The sequence below is a fragment of the Xenopus laevis genome, chromosome 2L (genome assembly GCF_017654675.1).
Source record: "Xenopus laevis strain J_2021 chromosome 2L, Xenopus_laevis_v10.1, whole genome shotgun sequence".
NCBI lineage: Eukaryota > Metazoa > Chordata > Amphibia > Anura > Pipidae > Xenopus > Xenopus laevis.
The window spans coordinates 190,148,156-190,167,140 of record NC_054373.1 but is presented as its reverse complement, the minus strand read 5'-3'; the positions used below and the strand labels follow the sequence as shown (position 1 = coordinate 190,167,140).

The window sequence follows — 18,985 nt, the reverse complement described above, 5'->3', positions numbered from 1 at the left end:
TTGCCGATTTTGTACTGCATTCCCGATTGGTTTTGACTCGGCCCGTTCCTGGACTTTGATAAACTTTACGTTACGTTCCCTTGCTCGCCCAGAGTTCTTCCCTCAGTCTCCTCACTATTAAGTCCTGGCGGCATCCAAGTAGCGGAGGGCTCCTCCCGACGTGAAAGGCGGCGGTTATAGGCCGAAGCGTGAGCCGAGCCCGGGACATTGGGGTTTACTCTGGGTTGTGGGATACTGTACGTTACATTACGTTGGGCCCAAAAAAACTAAGAAGATGGAGCCAGCTGAAGCTACTGCTTCCACCACTCCTTCGGAAGCGATTCTGGCGAATCTTCTACAGAGGCTTGGTGAACAAAAGGACTGATGGCCCTTTAAACATTTGAATTTGGCGCCATTGGACGCTGGCGAATCAGCGCCAGCACCTGTGCAAACACGCCAACGCAATTGCGTCAGCGTGCCTGCGCCTTTAATTGTCGCGCAGTAGTGAGACTCCAGTAGTGAGTAGGACAGAGGGGTATCAGTTGTATCTCCTGTATAGACTCCAGAAGTGAGTGGGACAGAGTGGTATCAGTTGTATCTCCTGTATAGACTCCAGCAGTGAGTAGGACAGAGGGGTATCAGTTGTATCTCCTGTACAGACTCCAGCAGTGAGTAGGACAGAGTAGTATCAGCTGTATCTCCTGTATAGACTCCAGCAGTGAGTGGGACAGAGGGGTATCTGTTGTATCTCCTGTATAGACTCCAGCAGTGAGTAGGACAGAGGGGTATCAGTTGTATCTCCTGTATAGACTCCAGCAGTGAGTGGGACAGAGGGGTATCTGTTGTATCTCCTGTATAGACTCCAGCAGTGAGTAGGACAGAGGGGTATCAGTTGTATCTCCTGTATAGACTCCAGCAGTGAGTAGGACAGAGGGGTATCTGTTGTATCTCCTGTATAGACTCCAGCAGTGAGTAGGACAGAGGGGTATCAGTTGTATCTCCTGTATAGACTCCAGCAGTGAGTAGGACAGAGGGGTATCAGTTGTATCTCCTGTATAGACTCCAGTAGTGAGTAGGACAGAGGGGTATCAGTTGTATCTCCTGTATAGACTCCAGCAGTGAGTGGGACAGAGGGGTATCTGTTGTATCTCCTGTATAGACTCCAGAAGTGAGTAGGACAGAGGGGTATCAGTTGTATCTCCTGTATAGACTCCAGTAGTGAGTAGGACAGAGGGGTATCAGTTGTATCTCCTGTATAGACTCCAGCAGTGAGTAGGACAGAGGGGTATCAGTTGTATCTCCTGTATAGACTCCAGAAGTGAGTAGGACAGAGGGGTATCAGTTGTATCTCCTGTATAGACTCCAGCAGTGAGTGGGACAGAGGGGTATCTGTTGTATCTCCTGTATAGACTCCAGCAGTGAGTAGGACAGAGGGGTATCAGTTGTATCTCCTGTATAGACTCCAGCAGTGAGTAGGACAGAGGGGTATCTGTTGTATCTCCTGTATAGACTCCAGCAGTGAGTAGGACAGAGGGGTATCAGTTGTATCTCCTGTATAGACTCCAGCAGTGAGTAGGACAGAGGGGTATCAGTTGTATCTCCTGTATAGACTCCAGTAGTGAGTAGGACAGAGGGGTATCAGTTGTATCTCCTGTATAATTCAGGACATGCAGTAACTTACTTGGGCTTCTCAGTATAAATATAAATGTCCTTACCCTCTGTTTCTCTCTCAGTTCTCTCGGACCTGTGTTGAAAGGTTTCCTACTGAACTGCAACTCCTGGAAAGATCTCAATGACATCAAGAAAGTCTTTTCTATTCAATGGACAAAAATTTCAGGTTTGCTGCTCATTGTTTTGGAATCAGCGAATAAACAGAATCATGAATCCCCCCCCTCTCTATCAGCCCCTGTAGCAGGAATTATCCCCAGTCCAGCAAGATTAACCCCCAGTCCCACATCTGTCCCTCTTTATCAGTCTCTGCAGCAGGAATTTTATTTGGTTCTTGTGGAGTTTTTATCAGCTGGAAGAACTGTGCTGAATTTTATTACTTTAATGTTTTGTCATTTTTTGGTGTTACTGTTCCTTTATTCCTCACCACACTCATCGCTTTCCCAACTATTACCACCTCACTCCACCCCTCCATCGCTTATTCTATCACTAGTGCAAAATAATTTCCCACTTGCTGATGTACTAATGTCTGAACCTGCATGAGGCCAGATCTTGGGGTAATTAGGTACATGTCTAGTGCCCCCCTAACCGTAATTCCCTAAGCACATGCCTCTTTTGCATAACGCTGGTCCCAAATTAAGTATCTGTTGGTAAATCAGCAGATCCCTTTCTGAAAGGATGTATTCTAGGCTGAAGATAAAGAGAATATTGCTGATTTTTCTCTAGATCTGGTGTCTGAGCTGTGGAACGAGGACACTTTCTTTGGGTACCAGTATCTAAATGGGTTAAACCCATTGATGATCCAGAAATGTCTCAGGATTCCTGATAATTTCCCTGTTGATGATGTGACAGTGTCTACAACTCTAGGGACATCCACAACCCTCCAGAAGGAACTACAGGTAGGTGCCTCCTCCTTCACTGCTCTGATCTGCCTTTCTATTGCTAGCTGCATCTGAGCAACCTGCACTGATTCCTACCTGCTCTCCTCTCAACTTGCTCCCTACACTGATCTCCTGGTTGCTTGAACATTGGGGTGCAGTGCCCTCTGGTACAATGGTGATCTGTTCTTACCCTCAGTATTAAAACCAGAGCAAGTACGGGGCTCCACTTGCACATTGCACCAGCGTATCTTTGATGTTGCACCAGTTGCATTGCATGTGTTTGAGGGCCTTGTAAATGCAAGCCTAAATCCCACTAGAGTTGCCCCTGCAGTATCAGATGAAAAATGTTATTCTTGCCTACTATGAGTGCTCTAACCCTATCCCCTAACTTGAGTAGACTCACCCAGACTTGCACTTTGACCCTTTAAGGCTGCACCCACTGGCCATATTCCTGGTGACTCCTCACAGACTGACAGGGTCACTGTTAAAGGACATTTTGTCTTGTGGGGATTAAAATGCCAACTCGTTGACCAAAAAATGAAGTACAATCACCATTATACATTGTAGTGCAAAATTTAACCTAGAAATTTCCCAGACTTGGTGTAACCCTTTTATAAATATAGTCTTCCTGCCCCACACTCTTTATATATATGGGCTAAAGGGATAAATGGGAAAAGTGCTGCTCTCAAGCTGATTTAAATTGGTCTTGTTTGTGCTGACGACATGAAACCAGAGCACAGGGGTCGTTTCTCAAGCTTTGGGCCAGGTGCAAAGTGCAAAAATAGTCTCAAAAGTGTTATAGTTTTATGTATAGTAATAAGTCAAATCAACTGGACTTGTGTATTTTCTTTTTCCTTGAAGACGTTTTGCTGTTCATCCAACTGGTTTCCTGGGACTTCAGGCTTTGATGCCAGGAGTGCTCCAAGCTCTAAGACCAGGGAGGATTCCATGATCTGATGCTAGAGAGACTCCAGACACTGTTACTAGGGGAACTTCAGGTTCTGATACCAGTGGGAATCCAAGCTCTGATACCTGGGGCGATTTAGGTTCTGATACCAGGAGCATTTCAGGTAAGTGTGCATGATATTTGTGTCATTATAAAGTAATCTAAAGTCTCAGATTCAGGGAAATGGGACACTGACCATATTCAATATATATTTGCTGTTTGTCTTATCCATGCCGCTGGCTATTCTTTTACTGATTGTTCCCCAAAGTGCCTAATCCCCAATAAAGTGAATGCAAACATTATGGCATCTCTCATTTGTGCACTAATCTTACTCTAGGATTCTCTGTGTTCTATAATGGATGAGCCAATGTATATATTTATTATCTGTGGTCCAATGTTTCCCCTGTGCTGTTCCTTAAATCTTTAATATGGGGTACAGCTCAGCCTTGAAAGTGTCCATAACTACTTCTGGCCTGTATAGATGAGACTCCTGAAAGAATATCCATCCTGTCTAGATACTAAGGGGCAGATTTATCAACGATCGAATTGAAAATTTGAATTTGAAATTCGAATTTTAATTTTTTTATTGTCAAAACTATCATATTAGACTAGGGAGTTATTCAAATTCGATTCGCGTTTTTCAAAAAATTCAAATTCGATTTTTGAAATTTATCCTTTAAGAACTCGAATTCGACTATTTGCCACCTAAAAACTGTTTAAGTCAATGAGAGAAGTCCTGGGATCAATTTGAAGTTGTTTGCAGCCATCCTGACATTCGAGTTTTTTTGGAGAAAAAAACTCGAATTGAGTTTTTAAAATTCGAATCGAATTTGATTTTTATAATAAATTTCAATTTATTAGATATTGTTTGCTCTGCTCCAGCCAAAACGTCTAATCTCTCCCACTATCCTCCGCTAGCGACTCTATAGAGTGTCAGTATAAGACTTTGTATTTGCTGCACTCACTGATGTTCCTGGATTTGTATTGTAATTCTAAATGAATCATTTATACCTATATAACTTGTATATATATAACCAGCTGGAAAACCTATGCAGAAGGGGCCCCTCGCTGTATCAACGTAGACTCTACTGCAGAGCTGCCTCCCGATGAACAATTCTCCTTCATGAAAGACTGCAGTTTTTACTTTTCTGCCATTTGTGGGTAGGTATATTCCTAACGTTCCTATAACGTTAGGCTTTATAAGAATAGAGATGTGCCTCTTGGGTTTTCTCATCTTTAGTGCAATGCTGTCTAAATGTTTTCCAAGCAGTAGGCCGATCAGAACCAAAACATGCTTTGGAGGAATGTATCCAACCAATGGACCTACAAGTAGTGCCAGACTGGTTTAATTTAATGGGAAAGGAACCACTCCCAGTCCTTTGTATTAAGTGTCCTAACCTGTTCTTGGTTTTTTTTCTTTGATAGAATGGTTGGGGTGAATTTCCTTGGGCTCTTGGACTGCACAGAATCTTGGAAAGACCTAAATGATATCAAGAAAGTCTTTTTCTTTGAAAGAACAGAAAATTCAGGTTTGTGTCCATGCCAATATGGGTGTCACATGGGCTTGGCTTGGACCTACCAACAGGCCTGCTGGCTGATATCTGTCCATAAAGCATCCACTTATCACTTGGGCAGGTTTTAAAATCCCCTCAGACAATGACCTCATCTCTACAGGAACCTCTGTTTGATGACCAATTTGGCACGGCATTTGCATAGCAAAATCTGACCAGATGCATTCATTTGGTGATCTTACCAAGTGAGCAGATCATGCTGTGATTTGCTTTACAGAAATACTAATTGTTTTCTGCAGATTTGGCATCTCAACTGTGGATGGAGGACACATTCTTTGGTTACCAGTTTTTAAATGGATTAAACCCCGTCATGATCAAGAAATGTCTCAGAATTCCTGATAATTTTCCTGTTGATGATGTCACTGTGTCTATGACCCTAGGGCCATCAACCAATCTCCAGACAGAACTGCAGGTAGGTGCCTCCTTGTTTCAGTATCTCACCAATGTAAAGCTCCATTTGCAGCTCTGAAACGTATCTCCTTACTACCATCTGCTTGTCATATTCTTTGTTCTCTGTTCCAACAGAATGGAAACATCTACCTGGCAGATTACAAGATCCTTGAGGGAATCCCTTCAAATGTTATTAATGGAGAACCCCAATATCTTGCTGCCCCAATGTGTCTGCTCTGGAAATCCCCTCAGGATAAAATTGTCCCTATAGCAATTCAGGTAATGTTTGCTGAGCTGGAGGTGGCAGACTCTCTAAATGGGGGGGGGGATCTAAGTGTCTCTGCAGATATTCTATATACTAGTCACCACAAACAGCAGCATTTAGCTGGAAAATTAGCTGGAAAACAGGCAGTGGAATGGCTTCTTTATGTAAAATATTTTTCAGGAAAACACTATACTATATGCATTCAATAGTAGGTAGGTATTCTGAAGTGGAGCCCCTGTGCATATGGACCCTCAGAAATAAGCTGTTTGGCACATTGGATGGACTCCTAAGCGATTTAAATGCATCAACGATATATTTGTATAGTAGTTTTCACCAGAGATCTCTTACACCTTCTGATAATTTCTATCACAGCTAAATCAAACTCCAGGGGAGGAGAACCCAATATTTCTGCCCAATGACCCAGAGTGGGACTGGCATTTGGCCAAGATCTGGGTGTGCAACTCTGAATGTCATGTTCATCAGATTGTAGTACATTTTCTCTCCACTCATCTTTTCGCTGAGGTCTTCAACATCGCAACCAACCGGCAACTCCCAATGGGTCACCCCATCTACAAGGTAAGCATTGACCCAGCCTGTTCAAAGAAACTTCTACACTTCTGACTGGGACAATTTTATGTCAATATTGTGTTGACTTGAGAAAATCAAGTACTCAATATTGTTGATGGAGATCTTTAAGGTTTATGGTGACATAACAGGGGAAATAGAAATGGTTACTGGAAATTCCAGGCCATTAAATGGGTGGCTCACCTTTAACTTAACTTTTACTATGTTATAGATTAGCTAATTCTGAGCAACTTTTCAATTGTCCTTTATTATTTAATTTTAAAGTTAATTTGCCTTTTTCTACTGACTCTTTTCAGCTTTCAAAAGGTGGTCACTGACCCATCTAATAAACAAATGCTTTGTAAGGCCACAAATGTATTGTGATCATTTTTCTATTCAGATCCTCTCCTATTCATATTCCAGTCTTTTATGTAAATCAATGCATAGTTGCTCTGGTAATTTGGTCCCTAGCAACCAGATTGCTGAACTGAAAAATGGAGAGCTGCTGAATAAAGAGCTAAATAAGTCAAAAACCACAAATTATAAAAATCGAAAACCAATTGCAAGTTGTCTCAGAATTTCACTCTCTACATCATACTAAAAGTGCATTTTTAGTTGAACAACCTCTTTAAAGAAGATCACCCACAATTTTTTCTGTACCGATTGCTACAGGTAGCTGCACTGGCATGGCTGATGATTAAAGTACTGATGATTAAAATAAGTCAAAGACTTTCACTTACATACTGTATATCACCTCATCATTTAGCTAGGTCAGCAAGTTACCCACATTCTATAAGAAACAGTAGCTGTGGAAAGTCAGTGTGGATGGGAATTATGTCTATAACATCAGTCTTTCTCGTTTCCAGCTCCTTCTCCCACATCTTCGTTTCACATTGGAGATCAATACACTCGCCAGGGCCAACCTAATTGGTCCAGGAGGTCACTTTGATCAGGTGAGAACCTACATCTTAAGGCTGTTGGGGAAGATCCATGGACTGGCTGAGTCTCTCTTGTTAACCAAACCAAAGTAACAGCGGTCTAAAACAGAACTGCCCAACTACAGGCCTAAGTGCAACAAATATCCCTCAAAGCATTTATGGTGCCCAGGCTAAATAACTGTCAGACAAAATAACTAGTACCAACATTTTTTGCCAGGTACCTTGTTGTGTACTCTAAACAAACAAATCAGCTAATAGGTAGGTAGGTTTTGCTAGGACAAAATGTTCATGGAAAAAGTAAATGGATCCCAATAGAAACATGTGACTCTATAATAACCAGTCATTCCCACTGCTGGAAAGTTCATGTAGGAGAGACTCATATCATTCAGTAAATAGATCCCAATAGAAACATGTGACTCTATAATAACCAGTCCATTCCCACTGCTGGGAAGTTCATGTAGGAGACTCATATCATTCAGTAAATAGATCCCAATAGAAACATGTGACTCTATAATAACCAGTCCATTCCCACTGCTGGGAAGTTCATGTAGGAGAGACTCATATCATTCAGTAAATAGATCCCAATAGAAATATGTGACTCTATAATAACCAGTCCATTCCCACTGCTGGGAAGTTCATGTAGGAGACTCATATCATTCAGTAAATAGATTCCAATAGAAACATGTGACTCTATAATAACCAGTCATTCCCACTGCTGGAAAGTTCATGTAGGAGAGACTCATATCATTCAGTAAATAGATCCCAATAGAAACATGTGACTCTATAATAACCAGTCATTCCCACTGCTGGAAAGTTCATGTAGGAGAGACTCATATCATTCAGTAAATAGATCCCAATAGAAACATGTGACTCTATAATAACCAGTCCATTCCCACTGCTGGGAAGTTCATGTAGGAGACTCATATCATTCAGTAAATAGATTCCAATAGAAACATGTGACTCTATAATAACCAGTCATTCCCACTGCTGGAAAGTTCATGTAGGAGACTCATATCATTCAGTAAATAGATCCCAATAGAAACATGTGACTCTATAATAACCAGTCATTCCCACTGCTGGAAAGTTCATGTAGGAGACTCATATCATTCAGTAAATAGATCCCAATAGAAACATGTGACTCTATAATAACCAGTCATTCCCACTGCTGGAAAGTTCATGTAGGAGAGACTCATATCATTCAGTAAATAGATCCCAATAGAAACATGTGACTCTATAATAACCAGTCATTCCCACTGCTGGAAAGTTCATGTAGGAGACTCATATCATTCAGTAAATAGATCCCAATAGAAACATGTGACTCTATAATAACCAGTCATTCCCACTGCTGGAAAGTTCATGTAGGAGACTCATATCATTCAGTAAATAGATCCCAATAGAAACATGTGACTCTATAATAACCAGTCATTCCCACTGCTGGAAAGTTCATGTAGGAGAGACTCATATCATTTAGTAAATAGATCCCAATAGAAACATGTGACTCTATAATAACCAGTTATTCCCACTGCTGGAAAGTTCATGTAGGAGACTCATATCATTCAGTAAATAGATCCCAATAGAAACATGTGACTCTATAATAACCAGTCATTCCCACTGCTGGAAAGTTCATGTAGGAGAGACTCATATCATTCAGTAAATAGATCCCAATAGAAACATGTGACTCTAGTCATTCCCACTGCTGGAAAGTTCATGTAGGGGAGACTCATTTCATTCAGTAAATAGATCCCAATAGAAACATGTGACTCTATAATAACCAGTCATTCCCACTGCTGGAAAGTTCATGTAGGAGACTCATATCATTCAGTAAATAGATCCCAATAGAAACATGTGACTCTATAATAACCAGTCATTCCCACTGCTGGAAAGTTCATGTAGGAGACTCATATCATTCAGTAAATAGATCCCAATAGAAACATGTGACTCTATAATAACCAGTCATTCCCACTGCTGGAAAGTTCATGTAGGAGAGACTCATATCATTCAGTAAATAGATCCCAATAGAAACATGTGACTCTATAATAACCAGTCATTCCCACTGCTGGAAAGTTCATGTAGGAGAGACTCATATCATTTAGTAAATAGATCCCAATAGAAGCATGTGACTCTATAATAACCAGTTATTCCCACTGCTGGAAAGTTCATGTAGGAGACTCATATCATTCAGTAAATAGATCCCAATAGAAACATGTGACTCTATAATAACCAGTCATTCCCACTGCTGGAAAGTTCATGTAGGAGAGACTCATATCATTCAGTAAATAGATCCCAATAGAAACATGTGACTCTAGTCATTCCCACTGCTGGAAAGTTCATGTAGGGGAGACTCATTTCATTCAGTAAATAGATCCCAATAGAAACATGTGACTCTATAATAACCAGTCATTCCCACTGCTGGAAAGTTCATGTAGGAGACTCATATCATTCAGTAAATAGATCCCAATAGAAACATTTGACTCTATAATAACCAGTCATTCTCACTGCTGGAAAGTTCATGTAGGGGAGACTCATATCATTCAGTAAATAGATCCCAATAGAAACATGTGACTCTATAATAACCAGTCATTCCCACTGCTGGAAAGTTCATGTAGGAGAGACTCATATCATTTAGTAAATAGATCCCAATAGAAACATGTGACTCTATAATAACCAGTCATTCCCACTGCTGGAAAGTTCATGTAGGAGAGACTCATATCATTCAGTAAATAGATCCCAATAGAAACATGTGACTCTATAATAACCAGTCATTCCCACTGCTGGAAAGTTCATGTAGGAGAGACTCATATCATTCAGTAAATAGATCCCAATAGAAACATGTGACTCTATAATAACCAGTCATTCCCACTGCTGGAAAGTTCATGTAGGAGAGACTCATATCATTCAGTAAATAGATCCCAATAGAAACATGTGACTCTATAATAACCAGTCATTCCCACTGCTGGAAAGTTCATGTAGGAGAGACTCATCTCATTCAGTAAATAGATCCCAATAGAAACATGTGACTCTATAATAACCAGTCATTCCCACTGCTGGAAAGTTCATGTAGGAGACTCATATCATTCAGTAAATAGATCCCAATAGAAACAGCTGTTGTGACTTTATAATAAGCAGTTCATATAAGTAGATAAAATGGTGAATTCATGTGCTAAGAATTCAGTCAGTTCATTTTGGATTGATGGACTTTGCTGCTGGCCCTTCTCACTATATTCTATATTCTATATTCTCACTGTATTGTCATTGCCTTCTTTATAAGACTCTTTGGTGTCTATTCACAGTACATACGTATTTAGGAAGTTACTTAAACTGCATAAGCTTTAACTAAACTTTATACATAACTTACACAATTTACTCACTAATGGAATTAGCATCACAGCATCACCCGGCAGTGCATTCCCCAACCTCACTGTGCTCCGAACCGCCTACTCTATTCCTTTAGATTAAATTCGAAAAAAGACATCCACTATCTGTCTATAATGTCCTCTAATGTACATATAAAGGGCAATCATGTCCCCTCACAAGCGTCTTGTCTCCAGAGAAAACAACCCCAGTTTAGTTGCACTTAGTCTCTGCACTCTCTCCAGCTCATAATTAAGGACTGGAGTCCAAAACCAGATGAGGCCTCACCAGGGACCTATAAAGGGGAAAAATTCTCTTGAGTTAATGTCATTTTTTATACAAGACAGAACTTTATTTGCTTTAGTGGCCACAGAATGGCACTGCCTAGAGACGCAAAGTCTTTTGTCCACAAATACCTCAAAAAACATTTTGATTTTCAATTAATAAGGTTTTTTCTATGTTTGGGAGCAGTTTATTGTGACTGGAAAAGGGGGAGTCCCACTGGTCATTGCAAAAGCCATGAAGATCTTGACCTACAGTTCCCTCTGCCTCCCTGATAATATAGAAAGCCGAGGAGTGGAATCCCTTCCCAATTACTTCTACCGAGATGATGGGATGAAGATTTGGCAGGCAATAGAGAGGTACAAATGATTGGAGTAGAGATGGGATATGGTCTTGAACATGCTGCTGAACAACAGAATCTTTACCTTATTGATGTGTACAGCCATCAGACTCTTGTCTTTTTCTATTTTTCTAATGGGGCTAATACAGTTTTAAGGGGAAGACACACAGAACTACTAGTAGCAGCTACAGTACTTGTTGTGGCTACAAAATACCCTGGATAGACAATACTGAGAATTGCTTCTGCTAAAACGCATCTTAGTATATCTTAGCAAAGGCAATTATCACTATTGTCTATTTTGTGACGGTGACAAGTAGCTGCTACTTGTTGATCTGTGTGTCTTCACCCTTAGGTAAGTAGCCCAATCTTGTATCTTCCTGAAATCACAGCTTTGATTTGTGTTTATATTGTTTGGGATTTTTGTGGCATTCAGTCAGGCTGTGCCGCTCATTATATTGTAAATCCAAGAATATTGTTTTATACATGCGACTTTGTAATGTAATTCTTGTAAAGATTCTTGCAAAATGGGCAGTTTTCTGTCGGTTATCTTTTGTATAACTATTGTATGTGGATCTGTTGAATGATTTTGCTTATTTTGTTATGTTATTTCTTAAACATTTGTTGTATTAGGATGCAAGAAGTCAATAAATAAGAATCTGCCCGGTACTAAGCACAATTCAGCAGGAACATTCACTGCAAATGTATCATTAACGTTTAAATAAACTGGAAGTTATGGGGCAGAGTGTGTAGAGAAAGGCAGAATGTTGCATCTGATGAGGGTTGATAAAGGTTCTGTATAATTGGAATTGAGGGGAATGGGTTTAAAGATGTTGATTTATGTTAATACCCCACTCATATATTGATACATTTTGTTCCCCAGCTTTGTGTCTAACATTGTCCATTACTATTACCCAAGTGATGAATCTGTCTATAAGGACCCAGAACTTCAGGCTTGGGTGGCAGAGATATATAAGGAAGGGTTCCTCTCTATCCAATCCTCAGGTAGGACCGATAACTTGCTGCACTCTACAGAGGGAAAATTGGGGGGACCCTGACAGCAATATATTCTCTCATTCTATGCAGACTGATTGTAAACAAACCTTGTATACAATGGCGTAACTAGGGGACCACGCAAAAACTGCTCCTGGCACCCCAAGTCTGCCCCCCAACACACAACACAGAAACTCTCTTACCAAATGATCTCAATCACTCCGGCGGGTCCTACTGGGGTACAGTCCCAGGTGCTTTCCTGTTAGTTACCCAAAAACTTGTATGTGCAAAGCTATAAGACAGGTCCAACCCAACAGTGAATTAAGAGTAATGAGTAATGGGGTGCAAAATAACTAATGAACCCATTAGAGAATACACCATCATTACAAGGAATAGACGAGTAGTTGAACACTTAGGGGGAAATGTCATTCACAAAGAGAACAAATTTGCACACAGATAAGTAAAACAATTCGCATTTCAATGTAATGTTCTTCGTTAATTTAATTGCAAATGCAAATGTAACAACTTTTTCATGAAGAAGTTTTATTACATACACTGCGCACTGGCGCAAATTATAAAATTCCCAAACTGTCCTGTGAGGGGATAAGTGTTTGCAAAATGATCGTTACATTTCGGCAAAATTGTTCACAATGTGAATATTGATCCTCTGAGTCCCCAGAGTGGTGCACATGCATTAGTTACTAGTCACTAGTCACTAGTGAAGCTTCTCCAGTTGTTCATACAAATTCTAATAATACTATTGTAATCTGAGAGTTAAATGGAAATGCTGAGCTCTAGAAATCATCAGTTTGGTCAATGACACTCAATGACATTATAAAAAATCACTCCCGTAGGTGACAAATGTCCATCCCCATGTATAGGTCCTGCAAGTGGAATCTAGGCAGAATACCTTTGCCCCTAAATTTGTAGACTTGAGCCCCTACTCTGCAAGTAGCACAGCCAGAACTGCTACTCCTACTACTTTCCTTGTCAAAAGTTCAGGCTTCTCACTCGTTACCCCAATCTTAACCCTCATTCTGGATTGATCTGTCACAGATCTAGCCTCATGCCTAATATTACATACTATTCTGTCCTATTCATCTGTCTCCTCATCTAGGAATCCCATCATCCTTTGCAACCCGGGCTGAACTCATCAAATACCTGACCATGGTGATTTTCACATGTTCTGCTCAGCATGCGGCTGTCAATAGTGGCCAGGTGAGTACCATTTAGTACTCTTTCTATCTCATGTATTATAAGGGATATTGTACCCCCTACTGTAAATGATAAGGATATTAGAAGTCACTGAGGGGTTGTTCTGTGACCATATAAAGACACAAGGCTGCAGGATGAGTTATACAGGGAACTCTGAGTATCACTCATGTATTATAAGGGATAATGTACCCCCTACTGTAAATGATAAGGATATTAGAAGTCACTGAGGGGTTGTTCTGTGACCATATAAAGACACAAGGCTGCAGGCTGAGTTATACAGGGAACTCTGAGTATCACTCATGTATTATAAGAGATAATGTACCCCCTACTGTAAATGATAAGGATATTAGAAGTCACTGAGGGGTTGTTCTGTGACCATATAAAGGCACAAGGCTGCAGGCTGAGTTATACAGGGAACTCTGAGTATCACTCATGTATTATAAGGGATAATATACCCCCTACTGTAAATGATAAGGATATTAGAAGTCACTGAGGGGTTGTTCTGTGACCATATAAAGGCACAAGGCTGCAGGCTGAGTTATACAGGGAACTCTGAGTATCACTCATGTATTATAAGGGATAATGTACCCCCTACTGTAAATGATAAGGATATTAGAAGTCACTGAGGGGTTGTTCTGTGACCATATAAAGGCACAAGGCTGCAGGCTGAGTTATACAGGGAACTCTGAGTATCACTCATGTATTATAAGGGATAATGTACCCCCTACTGTAAATGATAAGGAAATTAGACGTCACTGAGGGGTTGTTCTGTGACCATATAAAGGCACAAGGCTGCAGGCTGAGTTATACAGGGAACTCTGAGTATCACTCATGTATTATAAGGGATAATGTACCCCTACTGTAAATGATAAGGATATTAGAAGTCACTGAGGGGTTGTTCTGTGACCATATAAAGGCACAAGGCTGCAGGCTGAGTTATACAGGGAACTCTGAGTATCACTCATGTATTATAAGGGATAATGTACCCCCTACTGTAAATGATAAGGATATTAGACGTCACTGAGGGGTTGTTCTGTGACCATATAAAGGCACAAGGCTGCAGGCTGAGTTATACAGGGAACTCTGAGTATCACTCATGTATTATAAGGGATAATGTACCCCCTACTGTAAATGATAAGGATATTAGAAGTCACTGAGGGGTTGTTCTGTGACCATATAAAGGCACAAGGCTGCAGGCTGAGTTATACAGGGAACTCTGAGTATCACTCATGTATTATAAGGGATAATGTACCCCCTACTGTAAATGATAAGGATATTAGAAGTCACTGAGGGGTTGTTCTGTGACCATATAAAGGCACAAGGCTGCAGGCTGAGTTATACAGGGAACTCTGAGTATCACTCATGTATTATAAGGGATAATGTACCCCCTACTGTAAATGATAAGGATATTAGAAGTCACTGAGGGGTTGTTCTGTGACCATATAAAGACACAAGGCTGCAGGCTGAGTTATACAGGGAACTCTGAGTATCACTCATGTATTATAAGGGATAATGTACCCCCTACTGTAAATGATAAGGATATTAGAAGTCACTGAGGGGTTGTTCTGTGACCATATAAAGGCACAAGGCTGCAGGCTGAGTTATACAGGGAACTCTGAGTATCACTCATGTATTATAAGGGATAATGTACCCCCTACTGTAAATGATAAGGATATTAGAAGTCACTGAGGGGTTGTTCTGTGACCATATAAAGACACAAGTCTGCAGGCTGAGTTATACAGGGAACTCTGAGTATCACTCATGTATTATAAGAGATAATGTACCCCCTACTGTAAATGATAAGGATATTAGAAGTCACTGAGACGATCTATGACCTTATCAAAGCACAAGTTTGAGTGACGACTGTAGTATAAGGGATAATAACCTCCCGCACACACTCCACTTGCTCTGAGCACTAATGTGCCTGTCCAGTTTGCTGTAGTGAATAGAGAAAAGTGTGTCTCGTGACTAGGGATTGTTTCCCAGCCTGTTTCAGAAGGATTCAACTAAATCAAAGTGCTTGGCCAAATCATGTGACTGTTGTTACAGGAATAAGAACAACACAATTCTTATTGCATGCACAGCATGTGGTCCTTTTTAACCCATTCCTTGTCCCTACTTGCATATGCAAATTAGTGTTTGGATTCAGCTTGGCATTCCATTAAATCATTCATGAAAGAAACGATGGAATCATCTCCACCCTAAACATGATGGTAAGTCATAATAATCCCAAGAGACTTGTGCCAAGCTCTTCTTATCTGACCTCTTGTCTCGACACACTCATAACTCAGGGAACAGTGTTGTGCCAGTGTGTGTGTGTGAGAAACCAAAGTGTTGCACCAAGTTCTCTGCAATTCTGTGACAATAACACAACACAGTCTGGTATTTGAGGTTTCAGAGACACACACGAGCCTGGTGATATTTCGTTTCTATGTCATTGGTATGGGACCCTCTAGCAGTGTTTATCCTTACTGCCATGACACAGGGGGTCACCATCTCTTTTATTTGTCTGTTTTGCAGTTTGATTTCTTCTCTTGGATGCCCAATGGTCCAGCCTCCATGAGGAAACCTCCCCCTACCAGAAAGGGAACCACCACCTACCAGAGTATCCTGGAGACTTTACCAACTATTAACTCAACTGCCTTAGCTGCATCTGTTGTGCGTTTGCTCAGCACAGAACCACTTGACCGAGTGAGTATCAGTGCTCATGTGAGTGGATACTTCTATATCCGTAGCTACATGTAAATCAGTAATTGTACAACTCCAGAATACCCAGTACAAATTAAATTCCATAATACTCCTTATTGCCACAAGTTCCCATGCACCTGCCTGCCCACCATCTCATTCCCAAACCAAGTTGTCCCTCCCTCAGATCATTGCTTTTGTTTTCTAACTTATAGATGGCTGTTTAAATCTAATTGCTGACTGGTTACTATGGGCAACATCTCCAGAAATCTCTCCAGATCTTTATCTCCAATGTTAGTAAACATGTCCCATTGTTGTTAGCATTTGCTTGCAGCCACTGGGGAGTCTCAAAACTCATGCTGCCTGCCCTGCCTGCCCTGCATAGAGCCCTGACCTCAACTCAACTGGATGTCATGGGATGAGCAGGAACCCCAACTGTGAGCCTGATCCCCAACATCAGTACCAACCTCCCTAATGCTCTTGAGTCTGAATGGAAACAACTCCCAGCTACAATGTTCCAATATCTAGAGGGAACCTTCCCAGATGAGTAGGGGCAGTTATAGCATCAAGGAGGTGTTAGTCAGGCAGGTGTTAAGGCTCTTTTAGCCATACCATGTATTAAGGTAACTGCAAGAGACCTTACAGACATATTGGAAGAGTTTTTGTGGCTCTGACACTGAGTTCATGAATTGATGGTGTCTCCAAACAATGTGGAACATGTCCTCTAATGTGATCTTGTTTGTGTCCATTACAGAGACCATTGGGAACGTACCCAGATGAGCACTTTACTGAAGAAATGCCAAGGAAGTTCATCAAGGAATTCCAGGAAAAACTGGTGGAGATTTCCAAGGATATCAAGGAAAGGAACCTGCGCACTTTTGAATGATCCACCATTGGTGGATGGACACTAATTGACTTTATTTGCATATCTAATGCTTTATATTCACCTTTTGCACTGTGTTCCTCATGCTTGAGAAAGGGGCTTAACCCCGAAATGTTGCATTTCGCAATAAACACGCAAGGCAGCTTACTTGCATTGACCCTGTGCCTTTGGATTCTTTCTGCTAAGACTGTTTGTGAGGCGGCCGATCCTCTACCTTTGTGCACCAGGTATCGTTCTACTAATTAACAGAGGGTGTGCGGGAGCCAAAGTTGAATTAGAAGAGATTTTTCACCACATTTCGCTAGATGATGATGATGATGATGATGAGAGAAATCAGATCAGAGTCACTATAACTGAATTTCTGTGAAAATAACACTAACTTGCCCTTTACATAACGATGATCTTGTTGCCATTGTATTTTGTTTGTGGGAAAAACGTTTCCAGTTTACAATTAACTTCTTTTGTTTTCTGATACAAACTACTAACACTACTGCTACTCTCCCATACCCAGAAATCTCCCCCTAACTCGTTGTGCGACTTTCCTTTCCACCTTGTAATGATCCCCAATGCTGAACTGTGTTAGTGTTTCTTCCCTCACATAATCGAGGGGTGACTTGGAGAATGAATATATAAGGGAGAGGAGACAAATACACAAGTACAGGGCTTGGTAATGGGCGGAAGAGAGAAACCATCTGCAGTACTTGTATATGTGATAAAAAAAGTTTGGAAACTGAAGCACATTTAGTTAAAAGTATTATATTATAAATATTATATTCTTAATTAAACAGGTCGGCACTATCCTCTATAATCCATAGAATTAAACCTACAGAAGACCAATGTAAAGTGAATGGGGTTTCATGCACAGTTTATTATAGGGAGACAATGCTTTAGTCACTTTGTTTATGCAAAACAGTCCATCTGGGAAGGAATTTCCCCACTGCAAAAGTTCCTCTAAATGTAATATAATTATCTCCATGAAGTCGGACTTCATCAAAATTCTTGGAGTGGGATTTAGTGGTGAGGGCGCTGCCCTGAGGTGCTGGGATGAAAGACTTGCAAAGGTTTGACAGAAAATTGGCCTCTGGAGCCTCAGAAACCTCACCATAGAAGGGAAAACACTTTGCTGCGGAACGAGATTCTTCCAGTCCTGCAATACATGGCCCAGGCATGGCCACCTCTGTCTATTGTCTGCAGGGTCATCACAAGGACAGTGTTTCACTCCATCTGGGGCTCCAAGATGGACAGAGTAAAGTGGGCAATTATGTACAAGGAGCCCTGCAAAGGTAGAAAAGTTGTTCCAAATATCTGCACCCTGCTGAGGAGCTTCTTCATGTGCAACTGCATCTGAAAGACAATTACATGCAAAGACAAGGACCCTGCTGACAGCTCCATATCCCGCTTCTTTCTTTTACCACTGTGGCACGTGCTGGGGTGGAACAAATGGGACAGTTCCTACCCTTACAACTGGAACAACCCTTGGTTTTACCTGGATGTCACAAAGTTTGGGAACACCAACTGGAGGGAGTCAAGCCCGACTTGAGGAAACCTAAAACGATTCACAAGTTGATCAGAGCCAAGGATGTGATGGAGTATATTCCAGGGCTCCCTGCGGACACCGTTAAGACTCTCTGGGAGAATGTCTCTTCAGACAGACTGACCAACAAGCACAAGGACTTTGCATGGATGGCTATTCAGGTGGGGCTGCCCCTCAGGACCTTCATGCACGTCTGTAACCTGTGGAGGTACCACCACTGCCCACTGTGCAACATTCATGAAGAAACATCTATGCACGTCTTCTGGGATTACGGATTTACACAGGCCCTGCTTGATATCCTGGAACATGAACTCTGTATCAAGGAACTTCCTTACTCAACACGCAATGTTGTACAGATTGTTTCAGGGCACCCATACAGAAGGGGCAATTCTGGAAGCCTGGCACCTTAAAAACTCTTAAGGACGTTATGTGGTTTTCTAGGAACATCCTCATTCTAAAGAGGGAGAGGACAAGCATCCAAGACTGATTCTTCTGTGTGACTA

At 41.2% G+C, this 18,985-nt stretch overlaps 1 protein-coding gene across 1 annotated transcript in view; it reads left to right on the top strand.

Annotated features, from left to right (window-relative positions):
- The window catches only part of LOC108707611 (hydroperoxide isomerase ALOXE3), a 33,066-nt gene extending 15,954 nt beyond the window's left edge, over nucleotides 1-17,112 (top strand). Inside the window, exons 3-16 of the mRNA XM_041582882.1 lie at nucleotides 1,713-1,816; nucleotides 2,374-2,546; nucleotides 3,390-3,598; nucleotides 4,513-4,635; nucleotides 4,900-5,003; nucleotides 5,285-5,457; nucleotides 5,571-5,714; nucleotides 6,073-6,276; nucleotides 7,131-7,217; nucleotides 11,025-11,194; nucleotides 12,056-12,177; nucleotides 13,283-13,383; nucleotides 15,901-16,071; nucleotides 16,820-17,112. Coding sequence (XP_041438816.1) covers nucleotides 4,598-4,635; nucleotides 4,900-5,003; nucleotides 5,285-5,457; nucleotides 5,571-5,714; nucleotides 6,073-6,276; nucleotides 7,131-7,217; nucleotides 11,025-11,194; nucleotides 12,056-12,177; nucleotides 13,283-13,383; nucleotides 15,901-16,071; nucleotides 16,820-16,951 — 1,446 coding nt within the window. The 5' untranslated portion in view covers nucleotides 1,713-1,816; nucleotides 2,374-2,546; nucleotides 3,390-3,598; nucleotides 4,513-4,597 and the 3' untranslated portion in view covers nucleotides 16,952-17,112. The remainder of the gene's footprint in view (nucleotides 1-1,712; nucleotides 1,817-2,373; nucleotides 2,547-3,389; nucleotides 3,599-4,512; nucleotides 4,636-4,899; nucleotides 5,004-5,284; nucleotides 5,458-5,570; nucleotides 5,715-6,072; nucleotides 6,277-7,130; nucleotides 7,218-11,024; nucleotides 11,195-12,055; nucleotides 12,178-13,282; nucleotides 13,384-15,900; nucleotides 16,072-16,819) is intronic.
- The last annotated feature ends 1,873 nt before the right edge of the window (nucleotides 17,113-18,985 follow it).